Source organism: Primulina huaijiensis, chromosome 3 (assembly GCF_012295235.1).
Source record: "Primulina huaijiensis isolate GDHJ02 chromosome 3, ASM1229523v2, whole genome shotgun sequence".
Classification (NCBI taxonomy): Eukaryota; Viridiplantae; Streptophyta; class Magnoliopsida; order Lamiales; family Gesneriaceae; genus Primulina; species Primulina huaijiensis.
In genome coordinates this window covers 8,167,742-8,183,119 of record NC_133308.1, presented here as the reverse complement: position 1 = coordinate 8,183,119, position 15,378 = coordinate 8,167,742, and the positions used below count along the sequence as shown (strand labels likewise).

General features: G+C 36.0%; 1 protein-coding gene across 12 annotated transcripts; it reads left to right on the top strand.

The window, feature by feature from the left end:
• The first annotated feature begins 11,086 nt into the window (after window positions 1–11,086).
• On the top strand, window positions 11,087–15,350 carry LOC140973472 (protein FAR1-RELATED SEQUENCE 5-like). Of its 12 annotated transcripts, none has more exons than XM_073436287.1 (6): window positions 11,087–11,454; window positions 12,044–12,127; window positions 12,380–12,442; window positions 12,537–12,596; window positions 12,900–13,501; window positions 13,786–15,350. In XM_073436287.1, the coding sequence occupies exons 5-6, from the start codon at window positions 13,238–13,240 to the stop codon at window positions 14,443–14,445; spliced, it is 924 nt and encodes a 307-aa protein (XP_073292388.1). In that variant the 5' UTR covers window positions 11,087–11,454; window positions 12,044–12,127; window positions 12,380–12,442; window positions 12,537–12,596; window positions 12,900–13,237; the 3' UTR covers window positions 14,446–15,350. The 12 variants fall into 12 exon arrangements, with proteins under 12 accessions (XP_073292388.1, XP_073292387.1, XP_073292386.1 ...); XM_073436286.1 differs by having other exon boundaries at window positions 11,087–11,684; XM_073436285.1 differs by having other exon boundaries at window positions 11,087–11,927.
• The last annotated feature ends 28 nt before the right edge of the window (window positions 15,351–15,378 follow it).

The following is a 15,378-nucleotide window of genomic DNA, read 5'->3' as shown; positions in this document are numbered from 1 at the left end:
ATTCTCAAAGTTGCACCGCTGATGATTGAAGGACATCTGAATAAAGAACTTAAATATGAAGAGATCCCTATTCAAATAGTGGACACAAAGAATCAAGTGTTGAGACACCGGGCAACACAATATGTAAAAGTATAGTGGTCAAATCATACCAAACGAGAAGCAACCTGGGAACTCGAAGAGAAGATGCGCACACAATATCCTCATCTATTCAAAAGCTCGAGCTGATCCAAGTTTCGAGGACGAAACTTTCAATAAGGAGGGTGGGATATGAGAACCCGGAATTTCCGCAGTAAATCATGTAAGAAATAAAAACTCGAAAAATAAGCTTAAACTAAGCTCAAAACTCTCATTATAACTTTAAAACTCAAATATGAACTTAAATTTTCAGCTAACTTAACCCAAAGAAGTAGCTCCAAAGCTCGGGGATTAGCTCAACGGAAAGCCAAGCTGCAAATAACCGCATCCATCAAAGATTCGTCACTGAAGGAGTAAAACCTCAGCTGAAGGACTTGATCTTTCAGCTCAAAGAAGCTCAACCAAGCTTGTCCTAACAAGACCAAAAAAGGAGCAAAAAGAAGAGCCAAGAAATTGGACAAACTTATTATGCAAGAAGTGACCATTGAGATAACCAATGAAGAAGCTAAGGGAAGAGCTAAAGGTTTGGAAAAACTTAGTATGCAAGAAATGACCATTGAGATAACCAATGAAGGAGCTAAAGGAGGAGCTAAGAGTCTAGGACACATTTATGGTGCAGGAAATGACCTTTGGTGCTTGAGTTAACCTTGACCACATTTATTCCCTTCCTTGGGCGCCAAGGGGGCGTCCACTTTGGGGTAGGTAAGGAGCCATTTTTGCATCTATATATAGGACATCAATGTGAAAGAAAAACATTCCAAAATGCCTTGAAGATTTCGGCTCTCACCCCTCCACAAAACCGTCCCAAAATTTCGTCTAAGGCAAGGAGGAGTTTTGTGTCGTCGAGTGCTAAAGTTCTACGTCGAAGTGCTGCAGAAATTAAGGAATCATTTGCTCAACAAATACGTCGAAGTGCTGTCCGATTTTCAGAAGGAAATTTCGTCAAAAGATCTGCATTTTCGAAGTATATCTCTAAAACACAGTAAGTGCGTTTTTGTTACGTAATTTATTGTATTTTGAACTTTGAATATATATATCATGACATGCATGTGTATGTCCTTATTTTCAAAAATATCAGTCTTTTTTTTTTAAATTTCGATCAATGATATGCTTTATCTGTTCTTCGAAATTCTTTGATTCTTTTGTATCCGTTTGAATTTCTGATAAGTTCTGTTCGATAAAAGTCTGAATTCTATGTTACACTATTACAAATTGATTTGAAATGGGACGAGATTTGTAATTCTGTCTGGCCCTCATTGGTGGGTATAAAACCATGTTCTGTCTGGCCCCCATCGGTGGGTATAAAACCGTGTTCTGGCCTCACCCCTTAGAGGACTAACATATTGAGGACAATATGACCATGGAAATGATATAAGTGACAGTGTTGTGTCTATTTTTGAATTGTTCTGAAATGATCTGATTTGCTTCTGAACTGCTCTAAATCATCTGATAACTTCTGTCTCATATTCGATTCGTTTCTGTTATGATAAGTTAAAGGTAATAAGTTTGAAAGTTTGTTAAAAAGATGTTTTAAGAAAACTAAGTTCTATATGTATCATTGGAAATCGATCGACCCCCACTTGCTGAGTGTTTCCCAAAACACTCATCCCTTACAAATTTCAGATAAAAATGAAGAGCAAACGAATGAGGAGGAGCGAGAAGCCTTTTGGGGATGGTGATCGATGAACAAAATCAAGAATCAAGATCATCTTACTTTCCTTTTGTTTAGTTTCCGCTTCCGCAAAACTCTGATGTAATTTTTATTCTATTGTCAATGTAAAGACAATTTTTATTTATGAAAAAGATTGGTTATTTGGCATTTTGATACGAGGCTTAACTGTTTTCAAGTAATTGTTAAACAATGCTGGATTTCACCGACGCTTTAGACACGGGGCGTGACATCTTCTACCTCCTCGGGTAGGATACACTAGAAGACTTTGATTTATACAACTCTTTGTACAAACCCACTCAGCTTAAGACTTACACTACTGTCTAATTGAACTCCTAGACTAGACTGAAGATAACACCTTCCAGCCAACACTTGTTTAATGTCTGTGTGTCAAAGACTACATACACAATTTGGGTAGTGGTGTATGCTTGTGTGAGAATTGATCTCTGAAAAACAACCCGAAAGGTGTTCTCACACACTAAGGGAAATATACTTCTAAGACTAAGCTTATGACATGTTGAAGTGCTCCCTCAAGTCTGGGCTGATTGCTTCTACAAAGCTGATATGGAATATACGTGCCCTTTCTTTTGTTTTCTCACCCATTGATTGATTCATTGGTCTTCACTGATATTCTATTTATATGCGGGAAAATGGTCGTACAATGAGGCTCAATTATTGTATCCGTTGCATCTTGAATTTGTTCCTTGGACTTTGTGTCTCGACTTTTCCGACAGTCTTCTGGATCATTTTGGCTTTTAACTTTGCTGCAACATCCATTATTGTACTATCAATGGTGCAGATGATTTGTATTCTTGTGCGTGGCTGGAATCCACTTAGATAAGTTGGTCTTGATCTGCAACTGATTGATTCCTAACTGATGCTCCTAACTGGTCATCTGAACTGATTCTTCAGTTGGGCTGATGAAATCAGTTGACTCGTCAGTTGAACTGATTTCACTCTTTCAGTAGAACTAGTCAGCTTGGCTCTTCATCAGTTGAGCTCTTCATCAGCTGGCCGGGCTTCTAAAGTTCTCCTACTGAACCACCTATCAGCTGGACAATCAGTTGAACTTTTCTTTGATACATCAGTTGAGCTGATTCAGTCTGGGAAATCAGCTGGCACTTTCAGTTGCGTCTTGATAGTTTCATTTTTTGCTCAATTAACTGATTAGTTCGAAGCTTGATCAGTTCCAGTTTCTGCGCACCACAACAAATCATTAGAAACAGATTGACAAGCTTTGCTAACATCAAAATCAAGATTGTGAACATGAAATATCCCAACAGTTATGCTGACAACAGAAGAAGGGATCTTGAGTTTGCCGTAGGAGATCACGTATTCGTTAAGATAGCACCTATGAAGGGTGTTACGAGGTTTGGGAAGAGAGGCAAGCTGAGTCCGAGATTTATTGGGCCATTCGAAATACTTGACAGAGTTGGGACAGTAGCATATCGTGTAGCCCTACCGTCGAATCTGGCCGGTGTACACAAAGTACTCCACATTTCAATGCTGAGGAAGTATATAGCAAATTCTTCGCATGTCTTGAGTTATAAGCAGTTGTAGTTGGCTCCAGATCTGTCGTATGAGGAAAAACCCATCCAAATCTTAGACAGACAGGAGCGGAGACTTCGGAACAAGGTAACCAAGTTGGTCAAAGTCCGGTGGCTGAATCAATCAGTGGAAGAGGCCACTTGGGAGACCGAAGCAGGTATGAGAAATCGCTACACGGAGTTGTTTGGTAAGATTTAATTTCGAGGACGAAATTTATTTAAGTAGGATAAGAATTGTAGAGCCCAAAATCAGTACACGTAAAACTCGTGCATTTATTTAAATTATTACTTATTTATTTAATTTTAAAATGATTTTAGCGACGCATGATTTATGAAATTGCATTATTTTGAAATATTACAAGTTTATGTGATGTGCGTTAAAATATTTTCTTGAGTTTTATGTTTCAGGCGATTATTCGACGCAGGATCGGAGAAAAGAGACCGGTGACGATTTGGGCGATTTGTAAAATGTGGTATTTTATTTCAAGTCAAGAATTTGATATTTTAAATGATTGATGAAGTTTTAAGCATTTTAAAGCCTAATTTAATTATTATGTGATTTTTAAGATTTTAAAATTTCAAAGTTTATCACTTGAGTATTTTATTCTAAATTATTGGATTTTTAAGTAAGTTAATAGTGGGTTAATAGTCTTAATTATCAAGTTAATTATTAATTAAACCCCTTAATTCCCACTAACCCGCTAACCCATTAACACACACACACGCTACTCACTCACACACACATGCACGTATACACACTTGGCCTATGCACACACACGCACATTTCATTGCATTCGATTTCACTTCTTTTGGAAGAGGTAGGGTTCTTGGAGAGCAGCAGCCACCACCTTTTCCCTTCATCATTTCAGTAATTTTCGATCATTTTTGTTGCAAGAAATCATGCTACAATTCGTCCCGGATCAACCCTCGCAACTCTCCACTTCGGTATCGTCGTTTCGTGAGTATAATCACCAAAGGCATGTATATTCTTTCGTTTTTGCATCGATCTTGTCATAGTAATTATTTAATGTGTATTGTATGAAAAACATGTGTATGTTATGCAAAATTTGAGCAAAAATGTTTGAAACGATTTTGGATCTCAAAAACCGAGTCTGCTGAGTTTTCGAATACTGTGAATTTTTGGTCGATTTTCTTGAACACCTTTCAACATATAAAACGTAGAACATTTTGATACCTTCGATTTGAAAGTAAATTCATAATTTTATGATACGAAACGAGGGAGATATGATTTTTATCGTAAATCCGCACAAGTTGTGAAATTTCTGTTTCACAAAATCCATCACCCTCTGTTATTTGGAATTTTGAGACTTATAGGTTGGTTTTCTGTAAATTTTTTCAAGATATGATTTGTATTACTCTGTGTTATCTTCAATTTGACAGTAAATTTGTAATTTTTTGTTAAGAAATGAGGGAGATATGATTTTTATCGTAAACCCGCTCAAGCAATGAAAATTTGTTCATGTTCTTCATGTGTTCTCAAGTTTTGTTTGCAAGCTTCGTTGGGATCTTCTGGATCTTTGCTTCTTTGGTAAGGGCAGCATGTCCAGAGCATTTTGACGAAGCCTTGATGCTTTTTAAGTACGTTCGACGTGCAAAAGAAAATGTTTATGTCTTTGAGGTGTGCTAAATGTCTTGTGACCAACTATGAACGGGTTTGGAAGTCGGTGAACGTGGCCGAGGACCTCTCCACCCCGGTAAAGCATGACCGGGTTTAGATCAAGATTGGAAAGCGGTAAAGCATGACCAGGGAGCAATTCACCCGGTAAAGCATGACCGGGGATCTCATGTATGTGGTAGTGGACATCCCTGCCAGCCCAGTATTGTGGTTTAGTCCGATCAGGCGCATTTATGTATGGGTCACTTTCTTTGAAACATATCTCAACGCAAAATGATGTTATGCATGTTCAAGTATGTATGTTTATGAAAAGGTTTATGAAATGATGGCACGTCTATGTTTATGTATGTATGTTCAAGTTCAAGTTTGTACGCTCTACTTTAAAATGCATGTGGTTTTTATTACGTATTAATTGTTATTCTCAGTTTATACATGTTGAGTCTTTAGAATCACTAGACTTGATCGATGCAGGTGAGGGCGAGTATGAGGAGGCGAGGGGTGGGGACTAATGAGCCGGCTCGATTTGCGTAGGAGGCTAAACCCGAGGACCGCCTACGTTTTTAAGTCATTATGCATGTTTCAAATACTCTACTTTTCATGAGACTGTTTACGATGTTTAAACGATTACCTTTTTGCAAACTTTGTTTGTAATTGATTTTATTTCAAATATTTTTAGACACGCAGATTATTTTCATAGTGATTTGAAGGTTTATTACTTATTTAAGAAAATTTTTATTTTTCCGCAAATTTCAATTAGTTAAAATAAATAAATAAATATATATATATATATATACACACACACACACACATACGGTACGTTACGGCAACATTAACCACTTTAACGTTATGTGCCTTGGCCTATAGTCGGCGGGGACATCACCGACACTCTCACTCGTCAATTAAGCCTTGACCTTACATATCATCATATCCTTTCGATTGAAATTCGGTCATCGGGTTCCCACAGGGCTTTGTCCCATAAACGGGTTCTACTGGGCTTCGTCCTCACGAATCCCAATTTCCTTAATGTCACAAGTAAATCACTACTTTCAAAATATTTTTCCTCATTTCATTCACTTTATAAAAATACATGATATAATATCAATTTCTTTTTAAACCAAACATACAACACATCTTTTAGCATTTATCGTTTTCCATCGTAAAATTTCATAATCTTTCAAATAAAACATTTTAACATTAATTACAGTATTCAGGACACTGCCATGAAGTCTAACATTTTTCAGGTATAAAATGATCGTTTTGCCCATGAAACCCTAACTTTCTCAATTTTCCCTTGGACCTTAAACGTCGACTCAAATCCATCCAAACTTAACAAAACACCTTAAAATACACCCATAAACATTTTTTAGACGTGAAATTAAGCTCCTCGATTAATTTCTCAATTTGTTTTAAAACTTGAACCTACGTCCCGGTTTTAACCCGAATCAACTCGAAACTTAACTAAACTTTACCAAACTTGAATCATAACTTATTAACACCTAACCATACCTTATGCAACCCAAATCAAACCATTTAAGACAATCATAATAGCTTAGAACGCCTACTGAATTTTCTGCTCAAATTGATCAAACTCTAGCCCAAGTCAACCTATGAGATCTTAGAGCCCAGCCCTTAGCCAACACGTCTAGACCCTAACCAACCATCCTAGTACCTAGAATGAGACCTTAACAATCTGTTGGACCATGCCCTACAGGCCTTACACGACTGGCCCTCAAACCATGCATCTACAAGGCTTGCGTGACTCATGCTTCCTCCTACAGCCCTAGACCTTGCACCAGCCTTCGCTCAAGCTATTTAGAACCATGACTCGACCCTCTAGGGATCTCTGGACTCACCCCAATAGCAGCTGCCCCTTCTAGAACCCAAATTCAAACCCCAGTTTTACAAAAACCCAAGGAAATGTGCAGCCATAGCATCCTTACTGTCCAGCCCTTAATCATGCATCTAAAAGTCCCTAAACCTCCTGAAATTAGTCCTTTTTTATTCCCCTACCATGGAAACCCCTTTGTGCAACATAAACATGGATTTAAAAGCATAAAAATCAAAGTTTTATCATGTATATGCCTCAAAAATGAAAATAAAAGAAGATTTTCATATTTTTTTCATGCAAACATGATTACACACATAATATGTTATGAAGGATCCGTGAAGAAAGATTAAGGTGTGCCTTTGTGTATTTCATGCACGCAAAACAATCCTTGATGCGAGGAACGTTGAGGAGATACGGGGTAGGAAGCTTGCTACGTTTTTCCTTCAACCTCACGTGAATTTGCCTTCAAAAATGTGGGTGTGTGTTCGTGTGTTGTGGAGGAGGGGTGGGGAGAGAAAACCCCAAGTTTCTTGTGTGATATGAAATGTTTTATGGTTTAAAAACTCCCTAATTTGATATAAATAATTGGGTAGGAGTTTAGACCCAATAACCTTATTATAATAGGTCCATTATAGGGTAGGTAAAATATTTCGTTTAGGAAAGTTTTTGAAAATATTAGCCGAGTTCCCAAAAAGTCCTTATTCTTGTCAAAAATTGATTACCAGTTTAAAATATGACTCGGCGCGTAAAAACATCTCAAGAAGCACAATTTTCAAAATAATATATAAAATATACCATATATTAAATAACTAAAAATAATCATTTAATAAAAATATTTTCCCTTTACAGTCTTCGATCGCGTCTCGAATAACCTTTAAAAACACAAGTTTATGCATCCTAGTATAAAACCCAATTTTAAACATGTAAACATGTCTACCATATTTAATAATGCAATTAAAATAATTTAATTAGTTATTTTTCATTTTTTCTAGATGAACTCTAAACTCATCTCAGAGTGCACATCCATAATAAGATATTTTCTTTCCAATTTCACTCGAGTAAATGGTTATACTTGAACATCATATACTCAATCTATGAGTTTGCTCGGATTGAAATTAATTTCAAGATAAGAATTTTTAAAAGGTACAGCTTAATCGTGGCTCGCTATAAAGAATTTCATAACTGCAAAAAACATTACCGGTCCATTTTCTTCATTTCACTTGCGAGCATACTGTGCCACAACATACACATATGATATATAAAAACATAACGATCAGAAATCAAGAAAAAAAAGTGAATTCAAACATAAAATTTTGTAACATATATGGTGAAAAAGGATACTTATGTAACGTCCTGAAACTTTTAAGATCCACGTGAACCACGTGCATGCAAATTATTAAATTTTATTTAGTATTTTATTTAATTCTTTTAAAGCATAAAAAGTATGTTTATTTTATTAATTTGTGTTTAATTATTTTTATGCATTTTTCGCATTATTATTGCATGATAGGATTTAATTCATGAAATTTTAAAAGTTCATGCATTAGGGTTACTAGATGCATTTCACGTTCGATCGAGGAACGAAGACCGGAGAATTTTCAGGAAAATTATTTTTATCACACGATTTATTTTATAAATTAACACAAGGTGATTTTAAGGGTATTTTTCCAAAAATGAGATTTTATTGGGTATTTTAACTGTAGGATTTTTATTTTTAACGGTACATAAATTTTATCGAATCGGGAGAATTTTATTTATGGTTTGGCTAATATTTGCGAAATCATCCTAACACGAATTATTTTCCGGGACCATGTTTGAGCTTAATGGACCTACAAAACCTTTAAAATAAAATGGTGAACCATTATCAAATCATTAAATTTACAATTAAGATTTTAAACACTATTAAGCCTAAACAAAATGATTATTAACTGATACACACCCATTCACATCCTCACGCCATCGGTTTCATCACCCAACCAAGCGACACCCTCTTCATCCTTTTATTATTCCCTCGGTTTCAGAAATCAGCCGATGAAAGCTTCGGTTGCCTCTTGCTTTGCTAAGGAAAAATTCATCCTGGTTCCTTCACATCATCCTTGCTCTCCAAACATCTTAAGGCACGCACTGTACATTATTTCTGCATCTTTCACGCTATAATACATGATGTCTTGTGTGCCATTCATGTTGTTTCTCGGTTCATGCATTGTTTTTATGTGTGTGCTTCGGTTGAGGCATGAGTTAGTATTTACATTACACCCAACTCATGTTTGTGATCTTGGCGTAAGGGGCCTGCGTCTATTGATGCTAGAGGGCTGAGGCATGTCACGGTTTGAGGAAAATAGCGCTGGAGTCGAGGCTGGAGAAGGGTTGCTGTAGATCGAAGGTGGAGTCCCTTGTATGTTTCGGTTTAGGGGAGATCTTGTACAGGGATTGGTCCAGCAGCGTCAGGACCGTTTCGAGCCACGGATCAGACCCTGGTGGGTCTGAGACAAGGTTTGGAAGAGTTCAGCGCACGCTAGAACCAGCCCAAGCGAGATCGATCGAGAGATGTAGGTGTTGGCTTCGGGTTGGCGTTTTTGTGAGAACCGCGATCGTGGGGGAGCTACGGTTTGCATGGTGGAGCAGCCGTGGGTTAGGCTGGTTCATGAGGGTCTAGTCGGGGTCTAGGAGAGGTGGGTTAAGGGATGGAACAGCTTGTCTCGGTCCAGGAGCAAATCGAATGGTGTTTAGTTGAAGAGAGCTCGGGTAGTTGTTCTTGGAGAGGCTCGAACGTTTCTGCTTTTAGTTGTACAGCAGCTTTATGTCTCGTTTAGGCTTGGTTTAGGAGATCATTAAGGTATTAAGGGTGAGCCTTAAAGGCTGGACAAGTGAAGATGGAAGGTGGACCGAAACTTTATGGGGTTGAATACATGTGTTGGAAGATAAGAGTACAAGGGGGGCCGAGAGTTTTATTGAGGGGTAGCCGAAACATTATGGGTTTAGATGGAATAATTTAAGTAGTAAATGGTTAAGAATGGGTTTTTAAGTTATGGTAAAAAGTTGGAAAATTTTTGGTTAAGTTTCGGTTCAATACGGGTGAAAACCGAGACCTCGGTCCAAGTTTTAAAATGAAGTGATTAAGTTTTGAAACGGGCTCAAGTTTAGGTCTAGGAATGCTTATAAATATGTTTTGGGACGTTTTAAGGAGTTTGGTAAGCTTCGGGTTAATTTTAGAGGTTCAGGGGTGAAACAATAATTTTTGGGTTTCCAGTGGCAAAATGATCATTTTACACCCGGGGTGAGATTTTGGTCCTGTCAGCGCCCTGAGCACAAATTCATGATATTTTAAAAGTTCATGCTTCATGCTTATGATTTTTACGCAATTATGATAAATACGGTGCATGCTTGGTTTAAAAGAAAAGTTACGCATATGCATTTTTTTATTAAGTGATGAAAATGATGATATTTTTGAAGGATTTGGTTGTGACTGACGATGTATATGTATACGATGACATGAGATATGATGAGCTGAGGTCCGGGCTCAGTGGGCGGGTAATGCTGTCGCTGATGTCCCCTGCCGCCAGGTACCATTGTTTTATAGATGGATCCATCGATAGAGCTGATACGATAGAGTTGATACGAAAGTTACAACTAATGAACTGAATTCAATCAAAAGAAAACGTTTAAGTTTATGTTGATACGATGAGCTGTTTTGACACGTATATGACGACATGAGATGACATGATTTGACACGATATGTTTTTCCACGACACGTTTACGTTACGCTTTTAAATTCATGAAAGTTATGTTGAGTATGATATTTTTCACTGCTGTGTGCTATATATATGTACTTTTTATTCCTGGTACAGGTGTGTTGAGTCTTTAGACTCACTAGGCGTGTGTGATCCAGGTGAGCTTCATGATGAGGAGACTGGAGGTACCGAACTCTGAGTAGGCAGGCCTGGTGCGGCGACACGACCCGATGACCTATGATTATTCCGTATTATTATGATTTCATGTTTTGAGAGGATACGAATATTTTTAAGCCGTTTTATTTTACAGTTGATGTTAGGATTTTTCTCGTCTTTACTCCGATATATTTTTATTATTAATTACTCGTGATGATTTTTAAATGATGTTTTAAAGTAGGAGTGCATGCATGCGATTTTACTAAATAGTTGGTTTCAAGATGAGAGCTTTAGTATTAAAAAAAAATTTATTCCGCACTTGTAAAATGAGTAGACGTTTCATACTTAAGGTAGTGTAAAATAAGATACATGACCGACGATTTTGGTCAGAAATAAATCTAGGAAGCGTACTAGTCAAGTCATTATCTCACATAAAGTAATGTTTAATTACTAGATTTTTTATTACATAACATAAGCTAAACAAAATAAATAAGAGTAGGTTTCATGTAAGACCGTCTCACGGATCCTAATATGTTAGACGCGTCCATCCATCTCTCACAAATTGCCAGGTTTGCTTAAATTAGGATCTTTCTCACAAAGTACCCGATTTCACTCTCTCCTCGCTCCCAATTGAAAATTCCCACAAAATTTAGCAATTTTCTTCCAACGGTTCTCGATCATATTTTGGGCGATTGTACATGGAATCAACGTTTCTCTCACATCAAAGTGTCGTTAAAATCTTCGCATTGCAGGTTATTATTTTCCTTTAATTTGATTCTGGATTTTTTCTTCAAATTTGTTTGTGTTGTTTGGGGATTTTTGTATGGAAATGGATTTCACTCTCTCCCTCTCGCTCCCGAATGAAAATTCCCACAAAATTTAGCTATTTTCTTCCAATGGTTCTCGATCATATTTTGGGCGATTGTACATGGAATCAACGTTTCTCTCCCCTCAAAGTGTCGTTGAAATCTTCGCATTGCAGGTTATTATTTTTCTTTAATTTGATTCTGGATTTTTTCTTCAAATTTGTTTGTGTGTTTTGGGAATTTTTGTAAGGAAATGGATTTAATGTTTGCTGTGAATGACATGGATCGATTTGTGGGATGTAAGGAGAAGGTTGAAATGAGGCAATTCAATTTGCTAATTTTACCAGTAAATGTCTAATTTTTCTTTTGTATTTCTTCATTACAGCACTATCATTTCAAACTCACAATCCTGAAAGCATGTATGTATGCTCCATGATAGTGTATTGCTTCTAGAATGCAGTTGGTGTCATTATATTTAGCATTCGTTTTAACATGTTCATCACATGAGGTTGAGAATTTGTTGCAACAATCTTAGGGTCGACCTATATTTCCTTGTTTCGACCAATTTGACGACTACAATCTACAATGGAGAATGAAGCTCAAATTGGTATTCAGGAAGGTAATTTTTTTTTCAGTTAACGATACTATAACTTCTCAATGCAAACATATTACTTTATATTGAGAAGGTGGTACTTTACTTGTTACTTTCTAAATGACAGACCAACCAAAATGTTTGAAATTATTACTTTTAATTAAAAAATGTAATTTCTCCATATTACCAATTCCTATAAATTTCTATACCTACTGTATAGATTATATGACATTTTATTTTCTATTTTGATGTAATTTGTATTTTAATTTGTTCTTGTAGGTCAAAATTTAAATTCAACTGTCATTGTTTGTAGCAATGAAGATGATATGAAAATCAATCAAGGTAAGATTAATATGATTTGTTTACCTACATTTAATCATTTTGAAATTTTTGTGATATTTATTTGTTTGTGTATGAACTTTTTAATTTCTTATAGATAAAACACTGGATGCAGTAGCTATCATTGAACAAAATGTACCTGTACCAGCCAATGAGGGTACAATTTCTATAACTCGTGAAAAGTATTAGTTTTTGCTCCAAAGGTTTAGGTTTTACTCAAAAAGTATTATTTGTTTCTGAAATATTTGCAAAAGACATTATTGATTGTGTTGATGTATCTGGTTCTCTTGTTGGTATGATAAGAGAAACAATTGATGATATGCATCAGTTGTACTGTAAACATGCTCGTGCACTAGGTTTTAGTGTCCGTAAATCAACCACTAGATTCTCTAGCAATGAAGTTGTGGTAGAGAATATTTTGTATGTTCTTGTGCTGGAGTAAAGAAATCAGAAAATGCAGATAATTTCAGTGATGCATCATCAGCTAGAAAAAGATCAAATTCTTGTCTTACACTTGAGGGTGAAACTGAATGACGAGGGTGTTTATGAAGTCCCAAGTCATGTGATGATACACAATCATCCATTCACTAGGACAGAGTGGGGCCACCTTCACCGTTCAGAAAGAACAATTACAAAGGAGAAGGGTAAAGCTATTGAGGATATGATCACTTCTGGTATGAGATCAAGTGATTCTTTCCGTTATATGGTAAACATGATACTGAAGAGGAGGAATTTTATTTCAACGTCAAATTAGATGATGAAGGAAGATTGTGTCATGTGTATTGGAGGTATTCGATCATGAAAGAAGATTATAGGATATACGGTGATGTCATGGTCTTTGACATGACATATCGCACTAATAAGTATAATCTGGTATGTGCTCCATTCATTGGTATCAATAATCATTGGAATAATGTGATGTTTGGTTGTGCATTCTTAGCTAATGAGAAAGTTGAATCGTTTCAGTGGTTGTTTGAAGTTTTTAAGAAATCAATGAGAGGAAAATGTCCAATCACTTTGTTCACTGACCAAGATCAAGCAATTGCAACTGCAATAACAAAGGTATATAAATATAGAAATGTAGTTTTAAATTTTATCTTAAATCCTTGCTGTATATTGTGTTTAAGTTATGCCAGTTTTACTGTTTTTTTAGATAATTGTCTTAGTTTCTTCCTTATTTTGCATGTGAAACTTTTAAGAGAGAATTGAAAAATCTTGAAAGAGTTTATTTGTTGCTTCTGTGTTGTTGCAGATTATTGTGCTCATTGATGCATTCATCAGCCCTTTGTTGTTATAAATATTCTAGTAAGTACTGAAATTATTTACATTATCAATGTTTGATGCAGGTTTTCCCACAAACAAGGCATAGGCTGTGCTTATGGCACCTTCAACAAAATGTTGTAAGCAGATTTTCACAATTGAAAAGTGAGAATTCTTTTAAAGCCACCTTTAAGAAATGCTTGTCAGGTTGTGCTAATGAAAATGAATTTGAAAGCTGCTGGAAATCCATGACTACAAAATATAATTTAGAATATCATTCTTGGTTTTGTCGCTTGTATGGATTGAGGGAAAAATGGTGTACTGCTCTAAGAAAGGACTTTTTCTTTGCTGGTATTCTTTCTTCACAAAGAAGTGAAAGCATAAATCATGCCATTGCATTCAATGCAAAGAAAAACACCAGTTTAACTGAATTTTATGGTATTTTCAAGGCAACAATAAAGCATTGGAGGAGCAAAGAACAAAATAATGAATTCCAATGCTCAAAGCCGATTCCCGAATCCGTCCTACCAATGACTGGGATGTTAAAGCATGCTTCTGAGGTATATACACTAACACTTTTCAGAGAATTTGAGTCTGAATTTCTGAAATCAATCTCTACTTGTTCTACTATTGTTTTGGTTGAAGATAGTGTGATGGTTTATGACGTTTCATCTCATTATGCCAATGCGTGTACCCATCGTGTTGTGTTTGATTGTCTTAGAAATATGATCACATGCTCTTGCTAGAAATTTGAGGAGTGTGGTTTCCTATGCTATCATTGTTTAAGGGTCCTTCACATAAATTCTGTGGTTAGTATACCAGAATTTTATATTCAAAAAAGATGGACCAAGTTTGCCAAATCTGAAATATGAGATATGTTAAACAGTAGAATTGAGAGATCAGAGAAGGCTAAGGATTGCATTCCTTGGCGTCATGAAATGGCACACAAGTATTATAATTTGGTGTTGAAATCCCAAGGAAATGAGGAGGCAAGAAGAATTGTTGAGGAAGGATACAACAGAGATACATTATTTGTCGATGCTTTGATGACTTCATTGTCTTCCACCTAGCAATCAAAGACTTCTGTTCATTCAAATTCATCTAATGTTGTTCGAGATCCTCCTCATTCTATTACAAAAGGAAGAAGTCAAGGGATAAAAGGACATTTTCCATAAAAAGAAGAAGAGAACTGATGAATCAAATTTAATTCCAGCAAAGGAATTTGGTTCCAAAACTCCAAATATTCATTTATTTTAGTGTATTTTTATTATCCATTTGAATTCTGAAATTTGGATATTATTTAATCTTGGGATATTCAAATTACTTCATTTTTAGATTGTAATTCTTGATATTTTATTTACAAATAGAATTTTCGTCTCGTAAGGCTCAAGTTATTACAGTTCAGAGATAGATTAGAGACATTTCTTGGAGATGATAATATGTGGTCACATATTACCTTATCTGATGTTTTGAAATTCATTTATATGATTATTCATCTGTGGTGCCAGAAACTTCATTGCCCTGTGTTAAAGTTTAGTTTTCTTAAGCAGGAATTTGTTTTGGTGGAAATAATGCTCAAGAATCTGTTTTCGTGTATGCAAAATATAATTAAAAATCATTTTATAAGGATTTCTTCATATCATGGTGAATGAGTCACGGTCAGCTGAAACGTATGGATA

Bases quoted from the DNA above. Each gene is read 5' to 3' on its own strand.
- LOC140973472 (XM_073436287.1), top strand. From the start codon at position 13,238: ATGAAAGAAGATTATAGGATATACGGTGATGTCATGGTCTTTGACATG. The intron at 13,502-13,785 runs GTATATAAATAT...TGTTTGATGCAG, and splicing joins TTGCAACTGCAATAACAAAG to GTTTTCCCACAAACAAGGCA.